This window comes from Erinaceus europaeus, chromosome 17 (assembly GCF_950295315.1).
Source record: "Erinaceus europaeus chromosome 17, mEriEur2.1, whole genome shotgun sequence".
NCBI lineage: Eukaryota > Metazoa > Chordata > Mammalia > Eulipotyphla > Erinaceidae > Erinaceus > Erinaceus europaeus.
The window spans coordinates 7,251,344-7,272,694 of NC_080178.1; the positions used below are offsets into that span (position 1 = coordinate 7,251,344).

Consider the following 21,351-nt stretch of genomic DNA (forward strand, 5'->3'; position numbering starts at 1 on the left):
AACAAGGACATTCGGACACAGGGATGAACCTTGAAGACACGGGACTCAGTGAAAAGCCAATCACAAAGGAACAAATAGTTTATGAGCCCTCTGCTAGAGTAAATCAAATTCAAAGAGCTGGGAAGTAGAATTGTGGATGCTAAGGGCTGGGGCGGGGAGGACACACAACACTGTGAAGGAACCTAAGGCTACCAAACTGTCCACTTAAAAACAGATGGTTAGGGAGTCGGGCGGTAGTGCTGCGGGTTAAGCGCAGGTGGCGCAAAGTGCAAGGACCAACATAGGGATCCCCATTCAAGTCCCAGGCTCCCCACCTGCAGGGGAGTCGCTTCACAGGCGGTGAAGCAGGTCTGCAGGTGTCTGTCTTTCTCTCCTCCTCTCTCTCTTCCCCCCTCTCCATTTCTCTCTGTCCTATCCAACAATGACGACAACAATAATAACTACAACACAAAAGAAGGGCAACAAAAGGAAATACATAAGTAAATAAATATTTTAAAAAAGAAAAAAAAGAAGAAAAAACAGATGGTTAAGATAGGGGGGCTAGGCACGGCTTCAATACATTATTGCCATGTGCAAGGACCTGGGTTCAAGCCCTCCCTCCCCACATGCATGGGGAAAGTTTTGTGAGAGGTAAGACAATGCTACAGGTGTCTCTCTGTCTTTTTCCTTCTTTTTCTCCCCCTTCCTCTCAATTTCTCTCTGTCTCTATCCAATATTAAAGAAAAAAATGATTTATTTTTAATACTTTTTTAATATTTATTTATTTATTCCCTTTTGTTGCCCTTGTTGCTTTATTATTGTAATTCTTATTGTTTTTGTCATTGATGTCATTGTTGTTGGATAGGACAGAGAGAAATGGAGAGAGGAGAAGAAGACAGAGAAGGGTAGAGAAAGAGGACACCTGAAGACCTGCTTCACTGCTTGTGAAGCGACTCCCCTGCAGGTGGGAAGCCGGGGGCTCGAACCAGGATCCTTACTCCAGTCCTTGCACTTTACGCCACCTGCGCTTAACCCACTGTGCTACCGTCTGACTCCCTTATTTTTATTTCTTACTGTTATTTATTTATTTATTTATTTATTGTCTCCAGGATTATCACTACGAAAACAGAACTTGCAAGCTGGAAGTATCAGAGTTCGGTCCCTGGGACTGCACTTCAAGTACCAACTACTAACTGCAAAACCCTTCCCCAAGCACCTTGCCCGCCCCTCTGAGACTCCTACACCTCACAAAGAATGAAGCTACCACAGCACCCAGCTCCAAAGTGTTGAGCACAGCTAAATGCACATCAGTGCCAGCTGTTGCTACTTTTAACATATATATTATTAGTGATTTACAAGATTATAAAATAATAGGGATATAATTCCACACCACTCCCACCACCAGGGTTCTGTGCCCATATGCCCGCCTCCTGCAGTCACCCCCATTTGTTCTTCCAAGGTCACAGATATAGTTGACTCTCTCTATATATTTTTTTTCTTTTTTCAAGCTTATGTATTTCAGTTCCCTATATTCCACATAAGAGTGAATTCAAGCCGTAGTTGTTTTGCCCTTTCTTATTTTACTAACCATAATCACTGCCAGTTCCATCTATTTAGTCCCAAACAAACTGCTGAGTAGTACACCATAGAGTGTATATGTCCCATGATTTTTTTTCTTTTTGCATTTATAAGACTCAAATTAGGGTCCTGACGCACCTGGTTGAGAGCACATGTCACACTGCATAAAAACCCAGATTCGAGCCCCTGGGTCCCCACTTGCAGGGGGAAAGCTTTGAGAGTGGTGAAGCAGGGCTGTAGGTGTCTACTCCCTGTCTCCCTCCCTCTCTATCACCCCCTTCCCTCTTGATTTTTGGCTGTCTCTATCCAATAAATAAATAAATAAAGATAATAAGCTAAGACTCAAATTGATACTTTTATGCCACTGTTAAAGGCCTAATTCTAAGTTTTCCTCATAGTTTTCCCTCCATGCCTTAAGCTTTCAATTAAGAAAAATGAAAAATCTGTTGCTATTTTTTAAAATATTTATTTATTCCCTTTTGTTGCCCTTGTTGTAGTTATTGTTGTTGTTAGATAAGACAGAGAGAGAAATGGAGAGAGGAGGAGAAGACAGATAGACACCTGCAGACCTGCAGGTGGGGAGCCAGGGGCTCGAACCGGGATCCTTAAGCCCTTAAGCCGGTCCTTGTGCTTCATGCCACGTGCTCTTAACCCACTGCACTACAGCTCGACCCCCTCCCCCCATTTTTTTTTACCTTGATAATAAGGAAGACTGCAGAGGAGGAGTCAAAAGCACCATTGTAGAGGGTGATGATGGTTGAACGGTGTTTGCCAAATAGGTTTCCAACCTGAAAAACAGGTGACCAGTCTTGATTCCCCTGAGTACTCAGCCGCCATAACACCCCATGCCACCTGCACCCCAGAAGACACCACCCCAAATGTGCGTCCACCGCAACCGTGGCCTCTCTCGCCACCCTCCCATGCGGGATTCCCCAGCTCCTGCGGGGTGTGTGAGGTTAGGGTTAAGGTGAGCTCGCACCTGCAAGTTGGTGAGCAGGAACAGGATCCCCCCGACCGTGAGCATGGGCATAGCCAGGAAGAGCAGCAAGGCTGACTCTGGAAGAATCCAAGACCGGGGAGAGGTATCACACAGCGACCCAAACTAGACCGGGGAGAGGTATCATACAGCGACCCAAACAAGACCAGGGAGAGGTATCACACAGCGACCCAAACAAGACCGGGGAGAGGCATCACACAGAGACCCAAACAAGACCGGGGAGAGGTATCACACAGCGACCCAAACAAGACTGGGGAGAGGTATCATACAGCGACCCAAACAAGACCAGGCAGAGGTATCACACAGCGACTCAAACAAGACCGGGGAGAGGCATCACACAGAGACCCAAACAAGACCGGGGAGAGGTATCACACAGCGACCCAAACTAGACTGGGGAGAGGTATCATACAGCGACCCAAACAAGACCAGGGAGAGGTATCACACGGCGACTCAAACAAGACCGGGGAGAGGCATCACACAGAGACCCAAACAAGACCGGGGAGAGGTATCACACAGCGACCCAAACTAGACCGGGGAGAGGCATCACACAGAGACCCAAACAAGACCGGGGAGAGGTATCACACAGCGACCCAAACTAGACCGGGGAGAGGCATCACACAGAGACCCAAACAAGACCGGGGAGAGGTATCACACAGAGACCCAAACTAGACTGGGGAGAGGTATCACACAGAGACCCAAACTAGACCGGGGAGAGGCATCACACAGAGACCCAAACTAGACTGGGGAGAGGTATCACACAGAGACCCAAACAAGACCGGGGAGAGGTATCACACAGCGACCCAAATAAGACTGGGGAGAGGCATCACACGGCGACCCAAACAAGAGTCCCACACTGGTTCCCAGCTGCTCCCAATTCCCAACAGCCCCATTGTCAGGGACCCCATCTTTTAAGGATCTGAAGGTAGGGTCTGGGGAGACAACATAATGGTTATGCAACAGACTTGCATGCCTGAGGTTCTGAGATCCTGGGTTCAATCCCCAGCAGCGCCATAAGCCAGAGCTAAGCAGTGCACTGGACTTTTTTCTGTCTCTCTCTCTCTTCTCACTCTCCTCTCTCTCTTTCTATAGATACAGATACAGATACAGATACAGATAGATACAGATACAGATACAGATACAGATAGATACAGATACAGATACAGATAGATACAGATACAGATACAGATAGATACAGATAGATACAGATACAGATAGATACAGATACAGATACAGATAGATACAGATACAGATACAGATAGATACAGATACAGATACAGATAGATACAGATACAGATACAGATACAGATAGATATAGATACAGATACAGATAGATATAGATACAGATACAGATACAGATACAGATAGATACAGATACAGATACAGATACAGATAGATACAGATACAGATACAGATAGATACAGATAGATACAGATACAGATACAGATAGATACAGATACAGATAGATACAGATACAGATACAGATACAGATAGATATAGATACAGATACAGATAGATATAGATACAGATACAGATACAGATACAGATAGATACAGATACAGATACAGATAGATACAGATACAGATACAGATAGATATAGATACAGATACAGATACAGATACAGATAGATATAGATACAGATACAGATACAGATACAGATACAGATACAGATAGATACAGATACAGATAGATATAGATAGAGATAGAGATAGAGATAGAGATAGAGATAGAGATAGAGAGAGATAGAGATAGAGATAGAGATAGAGATAGAGATAGAGATAGAGATAGATATAGATAGATACAGATACAGATACAGATAGATATAGATACAGATACAGATACAGATACAGATACAGATACAGATACAGATAGATATAGATACAGATACAGATACAGATAGATATAGATACAGATACAGATACAGATAGATATAGATATAGATATAGATATATAGATATAGATATAGATAGATATAGATACTCCTCTGTGTCTCTCTCATTCAAATAAATTAATTGGGGTCAGGCAGTGTCACATCTAGTTAAATACACATATTACAGTCTGCAAGGATCCAGGTTCAAGCCCCTGGTCCCCACTTGAAAGGTGGAAATGTTTACAAGTGGTGAAGCAGGGCAGCAGGTGTCTCTCTGTCTCTCTCCCTCTCTATCTCCCCTTCCCCTCTCAGTTTCTCTCTGTCTCTATCCAATAATAAATAAATATATATATATTTATTTATTTGGTGTATTGCATCAAAGTAAAGGATTCTGGGGAGGGATGTGTGCGTAGGGGTTCAGGTCCTGGAATATGATGGTGGAGGGCCTAGGTGAGGTGATAGAGTGTTATGCAGAAAACAGAGAAATGTTACACATGAACCAATGACTGTATTTACTGTATTGACCCCCAATAAAAATTCTTAACTATTTTTAAAAATAAATAAATTTAATATTAAAAAAAATTCAGCCCACATCAAATTTTGATTCGTGAAGTCAGAAGGCTGAAAGGGAAATGAAAACAGAACCACTGGCGTCCACCGACTTATCCTATGCTGGAATCTCAGGGCATTTGCGCTTAGTTGGCATTCAATGGCTTTTATTTTATCTATTTATTTTAATTTTTTATGTTTATTTATTTATTGTCCCATTTGTTGTCCTTGTTCTTTTATTTTTTAATTTATTTTCCTTTTTGTTGCCCTTGTTGTTTTTCATTGTTGTTGTAGTTATTATTGTTGTTGATGTCGTCGTTGTTGGCTAGGACAGAGAGTAAAGGAGAGAGGAGGGGAAGACAGAGAGAGGGAGAGAAAGAGAGACACCTGCAGACCTGCTTCACTGCTTGTGAAGCGACCTCCTGCAGGTGGAGAGCTGTCAATGGTTTTTATTAAAGACTCCTCTCTCCTAACGCACCAGAAGATTTCTTTCACAACAGGTTCATGTGGTCTCCACATTTGCTCTAAAACAAAACAAAATAAACAAACAAAAAAATCCTCCTTTATAGAGGAAGGGAGCCCTGTGTTTTCCACTGATTCACCATTTTTCCAGCGTGAACTTGATCTGCTTAGTCCAGTGGTGGGAACATGAGGTCCGAGGGCCTGTCATTAGGTCACCACCAGTCAAGACAAGAAAGCGGAGGCAGGACTCGAAATTCAGCAACTCTGGGAGCTTTGCTCAGAGCGGCAATAAGTGCGAAAGAAAGAAAGGAAGGAAGGAAGGAAGGAAGGAAGGAAGGAAGGAAGGAAGGAAGGAAGGGAGAGAGGAAGAAAGAAGAGTTTGCCACCCCTGCCTTAGACTAAGTTCTCAAGCTCTATTTACATTTTCTACCCAGCAAAGGCCCTCATGTGTGTACGTGACACATCTTCTTACCTTTCTGTTGGCATTTTACTTCATCATCTTGGGGACGGGGACGCATGAATGTTAGTCAAGCGTAAGCAGCCATCGCTGTCACATTGAGGTGCTTGACAGTCGTTGGTCTAGACTCAGAGATAAGGTGATACCAATTGGGCCCTGCACATAGGAAGCCGCAGCACGGCATATGCCAGAGCTGAATGGTGCTCTGGTCTCTTTCTCATAAATAATAATAATAATAAAGTGGGGGCCAGCAGTGGTGCGTCTGGTAGAGGACACATGTTACCATGCACAAGGACCTGAGTTCAAGCCCCAACTCCCCACCGGCAGGAGCGGGGAGCTATGGATTAGTGGAGCAGAGCTGCAGGTGTTTGTCTCTTTCCCTCATAATCTGCTCCATTTCCCTCACAGGTTCTCTCTGTCCCTATAAATAAAAAGAGAAAGTGAGGGGAGGCAGAGAAAGAAAAAACAGGAGGAAGGAAGGAAGGAAGGAAAAAAGGAAGGAAGGATTGGAGGAAGAAAAAAAAAAGGAAGGAAAAAATGAAGGAAGAAGGGGAGTCGGGCGGTAGTGCAGTGGGTTAACTGCAGGTGGCTCAAAGTGCAAGGACCGGCATAAGGATCTCAGTTCGAGCCCCCGGCTCGCCACCTGCAGGGGAGTCGCTTCACAGGCAGTGAAGCAGGTCTGCAGGTGTCTATCTTTCTCTCCCCCTCTCTGTCTTCCCCTCCTCTCTCCATTTCTCTCTGTCCTATCCAACAATGATGATGACATCAATAACAGTAATAACTACAACAGTAAAAAAAAACAACAAGGGCAACAAAAGGTAATAAATACATTTTTAAAAATGAAGGAAGGAAGGAAGGAAGGAAGGAAGGAAGGAAGGAAGGAAGGAAGGAAGGAAGGAAGGAGAGGAGAGGAGAGGAGAACAAGTCTCAGAAGTGGAAAAAAGATAAAATGCCGGGGGTCGGGCGGTGGCGCAGTGGGTTAAGCGCATGTGGCGCAAGGTGCAGGGACCGGCGTAAGAATCCCGGTTCGAGCCCCCGGCTCCCCACCTGCAGGGGAGTCACTTCACAGGCGGTGAAGCTTGTCTGCAGGTGTCTATCTTTCTCTCCCCTTCTCTGTCTTCCCCTCCTCTCTCGATTTCTCTCTGTCCTATCCAACAACGAATTGCATCAACAAGGGCAATAATAATAACCACAAGGAAGCTACAGCAAGGGCAACAAAAGGGGGAAAAAATGGCCTCCAGGAGCGGTGGATTCATGGTGCAGGCACCGAGCCCAGCAATAACCCTGGAGGAGGAAAAATTAAAAAAAAAAAAAAAAGAAGATAAAATGCCAGTCAGGAGAGTGGGTCTGAATTCCTGGCTGGAGGCATGACCAAGCCATTCCATGAGCTCTGTCTGGGCAAAGACACTCAGCCCAATGTTTACTGAGCAAACAGATGCAACCAGCTAGAGCCATGGGGCAATACACAACTTAATGTGTCCTTTCCTCTCCCCCAGGCCAAACACTGAGCCATGGGGAGGAATTCCTGAAGGTAGTTCCACCAGTGGAACCAAGATGTGGGGCCAGGTGGTGACGCACCTGGTTGAGTGCAGATATTACCATGCTCAGTGACCCTGGTTCACGTCCCCAGTCCCCACCTGCAGGGGGGGAAGCTTCATGAGTACTGAAGCTATGTTGCAGGTGTCTCTCTGTCTCTTTCCCTCTCTGTGTTTTCCCTTTCTCTCTTGATTTCTCTTTGTCTCTGTCAAAGAAGAGAAAAGAAAGGAGGGAGGGAGGGCATCTCTATGGCTCCCAAGTACCTCCCACTGACATGCTGTGTGGCCCAGGGAAGATCTCTAACAAGTGATCTCCCTGGCCTCCCATCTCTATATAACCAGGAGGGGCGGCGATGAGTAGGATTGGGGTTTGCAGACTTGGGGAGGGGGATATTTATATATTTATAGAGACTGGTAAATTTAGAAAAGGAAACTTTCAACTATAATTGGGTTGTCAGTTTCTTCCCTGCTAAATTAAGAGATTTTTTTTTCCCAAAAAAAATAACTGTCACTCAGACCAGCACTGCAGCTTTGTTTTTTGTTGTTTTTTTGTTTTTTTTTTAAGCAAATATGTAAGCAGAGACAAGAAGAGGGAGATTCTTTTGAAGGAACGATCCTCTCTGGAGCACCGCCCACCCAGTGCCCTTAATTTATCATAGTCCTCCATCAGACTAAACTGCTTTCAGAGACCAGCAGTCACCTTCTTGAGAATCCATCTGAGTTCAAAATCTGTGGCTTTCAAAATAACCACAGCAGCCAACACACTGCCCACAGCCTCCCCCACCGGCCCCCACGGGGGCGTGAGTACTCACCTGCGGAAGTGAAGGCAATGGTGAGCGTGGCGGTGGTGTATAGAAATCTGAAACACACAATGGGATGTACGTCTTATCTCATCCAGGAGAGAGACACACTCGCAGGAGAACACACAATTCTGGGGTTGGGGACATTTGATCACATGCATTTCTCTGCCTAGGAATTCAAGGGTCATTGAAATCTCTTGAGCTCCGGAGCTTAGTTTTGGGAATACCTCATCAGGCCAAGCCCTTGGAAGAAGGAGTTGATGCCTGCACTACCAACCCACCATTCCTTGAGGTTATTTTTCCTTTTTTTTTTTTCTTCCTATTTTTATTTGACAGAACAGAGAAACTGAGAGAAGAGGAAGAGGAGATAGAAAGGGAGAGAGAGGGAGTCCGGGGGTAGCGCAGCGGGTTAAGCGCACATGGCGTAAAGTGCAAGGACCAGCGTAAGGATAACAGTTCAAGCCCCCGGTTCCCCACTTTCAGAGGGGTCACTTCACAGGCAGTGAAACAGGTCTGCAGGTGTCTATCTTTCTCTCCCCCTCTCTGTCTTCCCCTCCTCTCTCCATATCTCTCTGTCCTATCCAATATGATGACATCAATAACAATAATAACTACAACAATAAAAACCAAGGACAACAAAAGGGAAAATAAATAAATAAATATTTTTTAAAAAAAGAAAGGTAGAAAGAAAGACAGACGCTTGCAGACCTGCTTCACCACTCATGAAGCGTCCCCCTTGCAGGTGGGGAGCGGGGGCTCGAACCCTGGTCCTTACACATGGTGATATATGTGCTCAACCAGGTATGCCACCGCTCAGTCCCCCAAAATGAACCATATAAAATTAATAATAATAAAAGAGGAAGGGGTGTCATTCTCAAGCTAGTTCTGGCCGCTCCTTAACCACCCACCATCCAGTCCATCAACCCCCACCTGACACACTGCCTTATGTACTTTCCAGAAGTTTCTGCTCCTGGCCTATCACCCCAGCAGACCCTTGCTTATCACAGAAGCCTGGCCATGGGTCAGCATGAAGCCTGGGCAGCATCCTGTGTGAGCCAGATCCAATCTCCTCCCATCCCCACCGCCCCTCCTCCCTCGGACAGAGCACCCCTAGAACCCTGCTGCAGGGTGGGGAGGAGTCAGAGAGTCCCATGGACTGAGCAGAGGGCATGTTTTCATCATGAGAATTTTGCAATCCTGGCCCCAGGCCAGCGCTTACAGGAAGTTGGTCAGGGTTTCCTGCTCAGCGTCATAAGAACCCCAGGGAGCCAGCAACCGCAGTGCAGAGGAAGAAGGAGAGGAAAGGGAAGTAGGGGTGGAGACAAGGATGGGTGTCAGGACACAGGTGCCACCCTGGGCTCTGTTATTATTTTGTCCCTAAGCAGAGGCGTCTTCTATGCGCCAGCTCGCTGCTCCCAGGACAGTTTCTTCATTGAGACTGAGAGACAAGGAGAGAGATAGAGAGACATCACAGCTCTGGAGTTTCCCCCTGGCACCTCCCATATGGCAAAGGGCACACCCAGCCCAGTGAACTCTCTCCCCCACCCCCACCCAAAGCTGTTTTTCTTTCTAATATTTTACTTAGTTGTTGGATAGAGACAGAGAGAAACTGAGAGGAAAGGGGGAGGGAGAGAGGGAGAGAGATACCTGTAGACCTGCTAAACAGCTCAGGAAGCTTCCCCCTGCGAGTGGGGACCTGGGTCCTTGTCCATGATGATGTGTGTACTCAACCAGCTGTGCCAACACCTGGCTCCAAATCCAGTGAATTTAGTGGAATAATTTAAGAAGAAAATGCAAAAAGGGGGGGCAGGACAGTGGTACACCTGGTTAAACACTCATAATGCACAAGGATCTGGGTTCGAATCCCAGCTCCTCACCTGCAGGGGAGATGCTTCATGAACTGTGAAGCAGGTGTGCAAGTGTCTCTTTTTCTCTGTCCCTCTATCTCCCCTTCCTATTTATTTCTCTCTGTCCTGTCCAATAAAATAGAAGCAAAAAAAAGTAAGACAGAAAGAAAAGAAATGAAGAGAAGGGAAGGAAAGAGAAATGAAATGAAATGAAATGAAATGAAATGAAATGAAATGAAATGAAATGAAATGAAATGAAATGAAGGAATGGTCACAGAGCAGTGGATGATTTATAGTGTCAGCACCATGCCCCAGTCATAACCCTAAAGGTAATGGGGAAAAAAAATTCAGGAGGCTAGATGGTGGCACATCTGGTTAAGAGCACATAGTACTATGAGCAAGGACCAGGGTTCAAGCCTCTGCTCCCCATCTCCATGCTTTATGAGCAGTGAGGCGGGTCTGCAAGTGTCTATCTTTCTCTCTCCCTTTCTCCTCCTCTGCTCTCTCAATTCCTTTCTATCCTATCGAATAAAATAGAAGGAAAATTTTTTTAAAAAAATGGCCACAGGGAGCAGTGGATTCATAGAGCTCCAGCAATAATCCTAGAAGCAAAAAAAAAAAAAAAAAATGTAGCGCAAGGATCCCGGTTTGAGTCCCCGGCTCCCCACCTTCAGGGGGGTCTCTTCACAGACGGTGAAGCAGGTCTGCAGGTGTCTGTCTTTCTCTCCCCCTCTCTGTCTTTTCCTCCTCTCTTGATTTCTCTCTGTCCTATCCAACAACAACAATAGCAATGGCAACAATGGCAACAACAAGGGCAACAAAATGGGGGAAATGGCCTCCAGGAGCAGTGGGTTCGTAGTGCAGGCACCGAGCCCTAGAGATAACCTTGGAGACAAAAAACATGCAGAAAGAGAAGACAAAAGAGGAGGAAGAAGGAGATGATGATGCTAATGCAGGGTGGATGAGAAAGGAGACTGTTTCTTTTTTTTTTTTTAATATTTATTCATTCCCCTTTGTTGCCCTTGTTGTTTTATTTTTTAAATATTTATTTATTTGTTTTCCCTTTTGTTGCCCTTGTTGTTTTTCATTATTGCTGTAGTTAGTATTGTTGTTATTGATGTCATTGTTGTTAGATAGGACAGAGAGAAATGGAGAGAGGAGGGGAAGACAGGGAGGGGGAGAGAAAGACAGACACCTGCAGACCTGCTTCACCGCCTGTGAAGTGACTCCCCTGCAGGTGGGGAGCCGGGGGCTCAAACCAGGATCCTTAAGCCGGCCCTTGCTCTTTGCACCCTTGTTGTTTTATTGTTGTAGTTATTATTGATGTCATTGTTGTTGGATAGGACAGAGAGAAATAGAGAGAGGAGGGGAAGACAGAGGGGGGAGAGAAAGACAGACACCTGCAGACCTGCTTCACCGCCTGGGGAGCAGGCTCGAAACAGGATCCTTACGCTGGTCTTTGTGCTTTGCGCCATGTGCGCTTAACCTGCTGCGCTACTGCCCAACTCCCAGGATACTGATTCTAACAGAGCTGCCAGGCCAGGACTGGCCCTGGGTCTCATCCCACCTCCACCCCCACCTCAAGCAAAGTTGCTACAGAAAAACTCAGCTCAGCCCCAGCCGGGCCAAGCCTGCTGGACTCACATGGCTATAAGGCGGGCCACAGTGGTCTTGAAGCGATCAAAAATGTAGCCAGTGGGGAAGGTCATGAAGTTGTTCATGAAGGATGCTAGGGTGAAGATAAGGGAAAATTTCTCCTCCTGGGCCTTGCAGCCTGGGAAGGGGTGGGGAGGGAGAGAAAAGGTGAGCTAAGGAGCCCCTGGTGTGTGCAGGGCCCAACCTGGCTCCCCCTGTCCACCCTCAGCAAAGGCAGCCTCCTCCAGTCTGCATGCCCAACCTGCTGGAAAATTCTCCCCTATGGTGAGTTAGAAGGTGACTGTCTGCTGAGGTACCAAAGGTTCCAGGTTCAATTCCCAACACTACCACAAGCTAGAGTTGAGCAGTGCTCTGGTAAAAATTAAATTAAATTGGGGGCCGGGCGGTGGCATAAGGATCCCGGTTTGAGCCCCCCAGTTGCCTACCTGCAGGAGGGTTGCTTCACAAGCAGTGAAGCAGGTCTGCAGGTGTCTATCTTTCTCTCCCCCTCTGTCTTTCCTTCCTCTCTGCATTTCTCTCTGTCCTATTCAACAACAATGATAGCAGTAACAACAATAAGAACAACAACAATGATAAACAACAAGGGCAACAAAAGGGGAAAAAATAGTCTCCAGGAGCAGTGGATTCATGGTGCAGGCACCGAGCCCCAGCAAAAAAAACCCTGGAGGCAAAAAAATTTAATTAAAATAAAAAATATATATATAGTATTATGTCCCTTGAGACAAAAAAATGAATGGAACTAGAGGTGAATATGCTTAACAAAATAAGTGAAGAGAGGAAAGAGGAAAGATGAATCCAGATGGTTTTATTCATATGTGGAATTTAGAGAACTGATACATGTGAACTTGCAAAACACACACACAGACACAAGCAATCAAACGGTTTCTCAGACTGGTGACACCTATGGTCATTATATTCAGGAAGTGGGAGGACACAGAAGTTAGATGGTGGGTGAGCTACATATTATAAACACAATGGAAACACACAATGTAAAATATTGTAACCCACTACTGATGACAAATAAAAAGTCAAAACATGCAAAAAAAAAAAAAAAAGGAAAGGAAAGATGTCCAAGTGATGGCTCGTTCTGTAGAGCGCACATGTTACCATGCACAGTGACCCAGGTTCAAGCCCCCAGTGGCCACCTGCAGGGGGGGGAAGCTTCATGAGCGGTGCAGCAGTGCTGCAGGTTGATCTTTCTCTCTCCTGTTTTCCCTTTCCATCTCAGTTTCTCTCTTGTCTCTATCCTAAATAAATAAGAGTAGACTGTCCCAATTACCTCCCTCCCCACCAAAAAAAAATTTTTTTAAGCTGAGGACTTTGCACCCCAGGTTGGGTGAGGGAAGGTTTTTCACCCTAAAAAAAAAAAGTTGGCAGAATGGGCAAGCATTAAACTTTTTTTTTTTTTAATTATAATAGAGATGAAGAGAAATCGGGTAAGACTTGAGGAATATGATATTGTCAGGGCCAGAGATGCAGGATACAGATTACTCAGAGAGAATGATAGTCTCTCTAGAGCCTGGAGGTGACTTTCCCAACACCTTTATTGCTGTAGGAATGGGTGCAGCCAAACAAAAAAGCCCTCCCCTTGGGGTCCTTTTACTAAAAAATTTTACAAAACATTAGGGATTTCAGATACAGACACATTGGTTTGGGTGGAAAATCATAACGGTTGAATAAATGATCAGATACATAAAACAAGGTCCAGGTGGTGGCACACCCTGTTAGGTGCACATAGTACTAAGCACAAGGACTCACACAAGGATCTGGGTTCAAGCCCCCGGCTCCCCACCTGCAGGGGGGACGCTTCACAGGTCTGCAGGTGTCTGTCTTTCTCTCCCCCTCTCTGTCTTCCCCTCCTCTCTCCATTTCTCTCTGTCCTATTCAATAAGCTGGGGGGGAAAATGGCCACCAGGAGCAGTGAATTCATAGTGCCTGCAGCGTGCCCCAGTGAAGGCAAAAAAAAAAAAAAAAAGATAAATGAATATAAAGATAGTAGGTTTAAACTCAGCATATGACTACTGCTTATCAACTACTGGAAAGCCTATTCCATATCAAAAGTTAATACTTCATGTCTGGGAAGATGTAACCTCATAATCCAGCTAATTTAAGAATTATTGAAACAGAGGGCCAGGTGGTGGCACAGCAGGTTAAGCGCACATGGCACAAAGCGCCAAGGACTCAAACAAAGATCCCGGTTCGAGCCCCCAGCTCCCCACCTGCACAGGGTTTGCTTCACAGGTGGTGAAGCAGGTCTGCAGGTGTCTTTTTCTCCCCTGTCTGTCTTCCCCATCTCTCTCCATTTCTCTCTGTCCTATCCAACAAGAATGACAACAATAATAACAACAGCAACTATGATAAACAAGGGCAACAAAAGGGATTAAAAAAAAAGAATTATTAAAATAGCCTAAAAGAACACAGTCTTTTCAGGCATTGGATTAGATGGATTAGATACTAAGCCAAAACTCTAGGCCATCTAATATATTTATATTAGAATATTCCCCAACAGGGGAGATGAAAGAAAGCAGCCTACAGCACTGCTCCACTGCAGGAGGGGACCGTGGGGAGACTTGAACCCAGGTCCTTAAGCATAGGAACTTCAGGGCTAAGTCTTTCCCAGCCCTCCACACCCACTGGAACCCAGGCCCAGTCTCCCTTACCCTCTGGTTCTGTAGCATTGCCCACTGGTGCACACAGCTCCTCGAAGTAACCCTCCGTCTTGAAGACGAACACCAGTGATGTCCAGCCAAACAGGACACCCGCGAAACCCAGGCACTCCAGCAGGCCTGTCAGCAGGGTGCCCACCCGCAGGGGCAGCCCCTGGCCTGGCATGGCTGGTCCTCCAAGCCCACGGTGTGGGTGGCCTGCTGGACTGAACACTACTGGTAAGGTGTGCACCCGACCAGGCATGCTACGGGGTTGAACGCTGGAACTTCCTGTCCCGGTGTGGAAGCTGGTGGAAATTTCCTTAGGCCAATTCAGGGGGTGGGGGTGTTCTAGTTCAGGTTTTGGGTGGGTGGGGGGAGAGAAAAAGCCACTATCAGAGAAGACCTGTGAATAAAGGCAGAAGCTGTTAACCACATGAGATTAAATGGGGGGGGATGAAAATTGGGGTGGGGGGGAAATAAAGGGTTCTTTGTGATGTAGAGAGAAGCCAGCAGTGAAAACAGCTGCAAAATCTCTCTCCCTCCACCCCCACCCCCACCCCCGTTTAATTGCCAGCAGCACCCCCATGCTGGGTCCTGTCCACTCACAGGCCACAGCAGCCACTAGTCTGGGCTAGGATGCTTCCTTGCTCTCTGTCCTCCCAAGTTTTGTGCAATGGCCTGGCAAACACTGGTGTTTTGCTTTGGCTTTGCTGGCAGCAAACAAAAGTGCCCAGAGAGTTAGTTATTCAAGTTGCCAAGGCCAGTGGTGAGTGAGTGAGTTTCGGGACAGTCCCAAAGCCTCAAAATAGCTCACTTCCAACATAGCGTTGGGAGGGGGTGGAAGGAGACCTCCCCTCTGGGTCACCCCAGGTAACATCATCAAATACCCCCATCAGATACCCCCAGGCAAGCCCACACCCCACCATGACCCCCATGACTAGGAGCCCCACAACTCAGCCAGGCCTCCCTGCCCTTTCCTTCCCTGGCCCCCAGCTCCCCAGAGTCCCACAGCCTCACCCCTGTCACCCCCAGGCCCCTGCCCTAGCCGGCCCCACACGGACCTGCCAGGTTCGTCCTCTTCACTCAGAGGGATCTCTCTGCCTTCTGGCGCCTTCAGGGTTCAGATTCCCGCGCTCCTCCCATTCTCGCTCAGCCCCCGGAAGGGCCAGGACAGGGGGTGCGGCATCGGGGAGGGGGAGGAGGGTTTCCATCAACTTCCATCACTTCCTTCTCTCTGTGGGTCCCTCTCCTCCTCGCCGCCCCTCCCGGCCTGCCACCAGCCAAGTTAGTTATAATAGGAGAGAGAGAGAGAGAGAGAGAGAGAGAGAGAGAACACACCAAAGAAACAGGAACAGCTGCCTGCAGACAAACACACAGTCAGGCAGTCTTCTCCATATGCTTTAGAGGGCCAACCCCCCCCCCAACAAACACACACACACACTCACACACACACACACACAGACACTCACACACACACACACACTCACACACACACACACTCACACTCACACACACTCACACACACACACTCACACACACACACTCACACACACACACACTCACACACACACTCACACTCACACACACACACACACACACTCACACACACACACACACTCACACACACACACTCACACACACACACACACACTCACACACACACTCACACTCACACACACACACACACACACTCACACACACACACACACTCACACACACACACACACTCACACACACACACTCACACACACACACTCACACTCACACACACTCACACACACACACACACTCACACACACACACACTCACACACACACACACTCACACTCACACACACACACACACACTCACACACACACACACACTCACACACACACACACTCACACACACACACACTCACACACACACTCACACACACACACACTACCTCTTCTCAATCTCTCGGACTCACAAATTTCTCCTGATTTCATCCTCTGGGGCGTCCTGCCACAGCTCACCAGCCCAGAGAGCCACCTCCAGGCACCAAAAAAGGTGCAACTTTCCAGAAACCAGCTCAGCTGGACAGATTGGGAGCTGGGCAGGAATTTTCACCCCTTTTATGACTCTCTGCCTCACCCCCCCATACCACCCCCCCAGGCCTAGAAAGTCTCCAGCCCAGCAGACAGCCATAGCAGTGATTAAGAATTCATCCGTCGCCCCATTTTTTATTAATCAAAGGCACAACTAATTGCCTGTCGGAGCTGGTGATCAGCATGAGATTGCCAGCAGAACCAGCTGCCTGGCTGTTCCTAGGCCCAGAGCAAGAGGGGGTTGGTTGGGGGGAGACTGTTTCCTTGGCCTCTGTGGTCACTGGTCCATCAAAAGCTGAATTGAGGAGGTGGAGGGGAGGCGTGGGGGGTCATCTTGCATATAAACTACAGGCGGCAGATCCCCAGGGGCTCAAGAGCCAGGACTGGGGGCTCAAGTTCTTCCATGCCAGACTTTCTTTTGAAAGTGATGGCAGTGGAGGTGAGGGCAGTGGGGAGCAGAGAGCATCGCCCCCTTCCTCCCACTCCAGTGCCTAACAGCAGAGGCCAGGGAGGTCCTGGGTCTATACCCCAGGCACCCACAGTGACACAGCCCCAAGGGGAGTTCTTTGGCAGCCACTCCACAGGGTATAATAATAATAATAATAATAATAATAATAATAATAATAATATATGATCGGCATCACAGACACAGGTGATGAGCTTCTGAATTCAGGGCAGGTGTGGTATAAACTGTAGCCAGACTGCTGCAGATCTTGCTAGAGTCTCTGATGTGCAGTTCTGCAGACCAGAGCTAGGGAAGCCACTCTAAGAGGGGATTTCAGAGAAACATGCCCAAGGTCAACCCAGGCAGTAACCAAGGACACCCCACTCAAGACACTCTGAGGGCTTGGGGCTGGGGGAGACAGCAAATGGTTCTGCAAAAGACATTCATGCCTGTTGCTCAGAGATTCCCAGGTTCAGTCCCCAGCACCACCATAAGCCTGAGCTGAGCAGTGCTCTGGTCTCTGCTTCTGTATCTGCCTCTCTCTCTCTCTCTCTCTCCCTCTCCCTCTCCCCCTCTCTCTCTCCCTCTCTCCCTCTTCCTCCCCCCCCTCTCTCCCTCTCCCTCCCCCCTCTCTCCCTCCCTCTCTCTCTCTCTCTCCCCCTCCCTCCCTCCTTCCCTCTCTCTTGCTAAAAATAAATACATAGCATTGAAGCTGAATTATAGTAGTGTTCCAGAGAGAAGACCCTAGATTCCTGCAGCTAAGCTAGCCAGACCAAACTGAAATCAGGCTTTCCTTTGTTTTTTAGCTTCTGGGAGCTGCCTGCTCTTTCTAGGGGAGCAAAAAAAACTCTACCACCCCAAAATCCATCTTTGAGAGGGACCCTACTTGTAGTGCCAAGGTTCCCTTAGATGAAAGAGACTTTGAAAGAAATATCTCCCATAAAGCTTTTTCCCCAGGGAAAAACTAAATCAGAGGGCAAGGTTCAAATCTATAGGCTTTGGTTTGAAGTGTTCTTTTGGTAACCTTCCTCAACTCCCCTCCCCTTTTCTACCCTCAAAATATAATTAGTTAGGCTATTTTAGCCTGTTTTTTTTAAATTTTTTATTAGTGATTTAATAATGATTAACAAGACTGTAAGAAAACGGGTACATTCCACACAGTTCCCACTAGCAGAGTTCCATGTCCCATCCCCTCCATTGGAAATTTCCCTATTCTTTACTCCTCTGGGAGTATGGACCAAAATTCTTTATGGGGTGCAGAAGGTGGAAGGTCTGGCTTCTATACTTGATTCTTTGCTGGACATGGGCACTGGCAGGTTGATCCATACGCCCAGTCTGTCTCTGTCTTTCCCTGATGTGATAGCGCCCTGGAGAGGTGAGACTGTGGGACACATTGGTAAGGTCATCTGCCCAGGGAAGTCAGGATGGAATCATAGAAGCATCTGCGGGGGTCAGGCGGTAGCGCAGCCGGTTAAGCACACGTGGTGCAAAGCGCAATGAACCGGTAGAAGGATCCTGGTTAGAGCCCCCAGCTCCCCACCTGCAGGGGGTCGCTTCACAGGCAGTGAAGCAGGTCTGCAGGTGTCTATCTTTCTCTCCCCCTCTCTGTCTTCCCCTCCTCTCTCCATTTCTCTCTGTCCTATCCAACAACTAACGACATCAACAACAACAATAATAACCACAACAAGGCTACAACAACAAGGGCAACAAAAAGGGAAAAAAATGGCCTCCAGGTGCAGTGGATTAGTGGTGCAGGCTCCGAGACCCAGCAATAATCCTGGAGGCAAAAAAAAAGAAAAAGAAAAAGAAGAAGCATCTGCAATTTTTTTGGCACTCAGCTATCCTTTGTCCTTTCCAGCACCATTTTGCCTATTCTGTCACGTGCGCTTAACCTGCTGTGCTACCGCCCTACTCCCTTTTGCCTATTCTAAATGGCTTATAATTTTCCACCGCTGTTTCTCTTTTCCTGTCCTCTATAGTTTCTTTCCCACTGGCCTGGAGTTCCTGCTTCCATTGAGAAATGGCAAGTTCTGATGAGATTTTTTTGAGGAGAGTCAACCTAGGTGCAGTCTTCTGCCCTAGTTAATCTATTTTAAGATATGGAGTTATTCTTACCCTGCCCAAGACCCAGGTCCAAGCCCCCCATCTAAACCTGCAGGGAGAAGTTTCATGAGCAATGAAACAGGTCTGCAGCTGTCTTTCTTTCTCCCTCACTACCTCCCTTTCCCCTCTCAGTTTCTCTCTGTCCTAACAAGTTAAATAAATATTTTTTATTTTTATTTTTATTATCTTTATTTATTTATTGGATAGAGACAGCGAGAAATCAAGAGGGAATGGGGGGTAGAGAGGAAGAGAGACAGAGAGACACCTGCAGCCCTGCTTCACTACTCATGAAGCTTTCTTCCTGCAGGTGAAGACTTGAACTTGGGGCTTGAACCTGAGTCCTTGTGCATTATAACATGTGTGCTCAACCAGTTGCACCACTACCCAGCCCCAAATTTTTAAAAAATAAAATGTGGAGTTGCTTAGCTGTTCTGGGTCCCTACTACACACAGAGAAGGTATACATACATGTTATTAATAAATCTCTCTTGTAGTCCTGGAGGTGGCACAGTGAATAAAGCACTGGACTCTCAAGCATGAGGTCCTGAGTTCAATCCCCAGTAGCAAATGTACCAGAGTGGTGTTTTCTCTCTCTCTCTCTCTCTCTCTCTCTCTCTCCTGGATTTCTTATTAATCAGTAAACTTTTAAAAAATTAAAAAACTTTCTTTGCTTTCTCTCTTAAAGGCAGATAAAGAAAGAAAAGAAGGAATAAAAGAAGACTGAGACTTTTTTTTAAGGGTATTGGGATATTAGAGAAAGCAAGGATCTTCTTACAAGATTACTGAGCAAACCAAGTTGCAGATGCTACTATGATGCCATCCTGACTTTCCTGGGCAGATGACCTAATTTTTGTGTCCTGGAATCCCACCTCTCCAGAGCTCTACCCCACTAAGGAAAGATAGAAACAGACTAAGGGTATGGATCAACCTGCCAACACCCATGTCTAATGGATAAGCGATTACAGAAGCCAGAACTCCCACCTACAGCACCTCTAAAAGAATTTTGGTCCATACCCTTAGAGGGAGAGAAATGTTGGGGGAAGATGACCAGAGGGCTCTGAACTTCAATTCCATCAGGACCTGGAGAGAGAAGAGGGGAAAAAAAAGAAAGACATTCAGAAGTAGTAACAGGTGCAGATGCGAAACGAAGAGAAGAGGGAGTTAGGTGGTAGCGCAGTGGGTTAAGCGCACATGGCACAAAGCGCAAGGACCGGCATAAGGATCCTGGTTCCAGCCCTGACTCCCCACCTACAGGGGAGTCGGTTCACAAGCAGTGAAGCAGGTCTATAGGTGTCTTTCTCTCCCCCTCTCTGTTCCCCTCCTCTCTCCATTTCTCTCTGCCTTATCCAACAATGATGACATTAATAACTACAACAATAAAATAACAAGGGCAACAAAAGTGAATAAATAAATCTTTTTTTAAAAAAGGAAGGAAGGAAGGAAGGGAAGGGGGGCTGGGTGGTAGCACACTGGGTTAAGCGCACATAGTGCAAAGCACAAGAATCCTGGTTCCAGCTCCTGGCCTCTCCACCATTTATGGAGGAGGAGGAGGGGGACGAGGGGGAAGAGGAGAAGGTTGGTCTCCCCATTAAAATACATAAAACTAAGGGCTTGGGGGTTGGGCAGTACCACAGGGGGTTAAGAGCACGTGGGGCAAAGTGCAAAGGACCCTGAGTAAGGATCCCGGTTTGAGCCCCTAGCTCGTTACCTACAGGGAAGTCAATTCACAAGCTGTGAAGCAGGTCTACAGATGTCTATCTTTCTTTCCCCCATTCTGTCTTCCCCAACTCTCTCAATTTTTTCTATCCTATCCAATCAATAACAACAATGGAAAAAAGATGGCCTCCAAGAGCAGTGGATTCATAGTGCCAACACCGAGCTCCAGCAATAACCCTGGAGACAAAAAGAAAGAAAGAAAGAAAGAAAGAAAGAAAGAAAGAAAGAAAGAAAGAAAGAAAGAAGAAGAAAGAGAAAGCAGGATCATAGAAAAAATGGGCAACATATATATATATATATATATATATATAGTTACAAACATAATAGTCAATCCATATCTGTGACCTTGAGAGAACTACTGAAGTTTCCAATGAAGAAAATAGGGACACAGAACTCTGGTGGTGGGAATGGTGTGGAATTATACCCCTGTTATTTCATAATTTTGCAAATCAATATTAAATCACATTAAAAAAAAAACTTGCTAGGCAAAGGGAAATAGCCTAAGAAAACACAGGATCCCAGATCTGGGGTAATGCCAGATTTTTTTTTTTTAAATCTATTTTACTGCAAGATGTGAAGACAGTGAAATTTATTCAAGTCCTCTCTTCTGCTCCAGCTTAACATTTTGGTCTCCTGAGGGCCA

The 21,351-nt window shown here is 46.6% G+C and overlaps 1 protein-coding gene across 4 annotated transcripts in view; it reads right to left on the reverse strand.

Annotated features, from left to right (window-relative positions):
* SLC43A3 (solute carrier family 43 member 3) overlaps positions 1-15,750 on the reverse strand; it is a 32,601-nt gene extending 16,851 nt beyond the window's left edge. For 2 of the 4 annotated variants that reach the window (XM_060176229.1, XM_016186614.2), the window contains exons 1-6: positions 15,437-15,750; positions 14,388-14,778; positions 11,716-11,845; positions 8,237-8,283; positions 2,537-2,613; positions 2,253-2,345 (exon numbers count right to left, since the gene is read on the reverse strand). In XM_060176229.1, coding sequence (XP_060032212.1) covers positions 2,253-2,345; positions 2,537-2,613; positions 8,237-8,283; positions 11,716-11,845; positions 14,388-14,637 — 597 coding nt within the window. In that variant the 5' untranslated portion in view covers positions 14,638-14,778; positions 15,437-15,750. The remainder of the gene's footprint in view (positions 1-2,252; positions 2,346-2,536; positions 2,614-8,236; positions 8,284-11,715; positions 11,846-14,387; positions 14,779-15,436) is intronic. The other 2 variants (XM_007519566.3, XM_060176230.1) reach the window with 2 other exon arrangements.
* Positions 15,751-21,351: the final 5,601 nt, after the last annotated feature.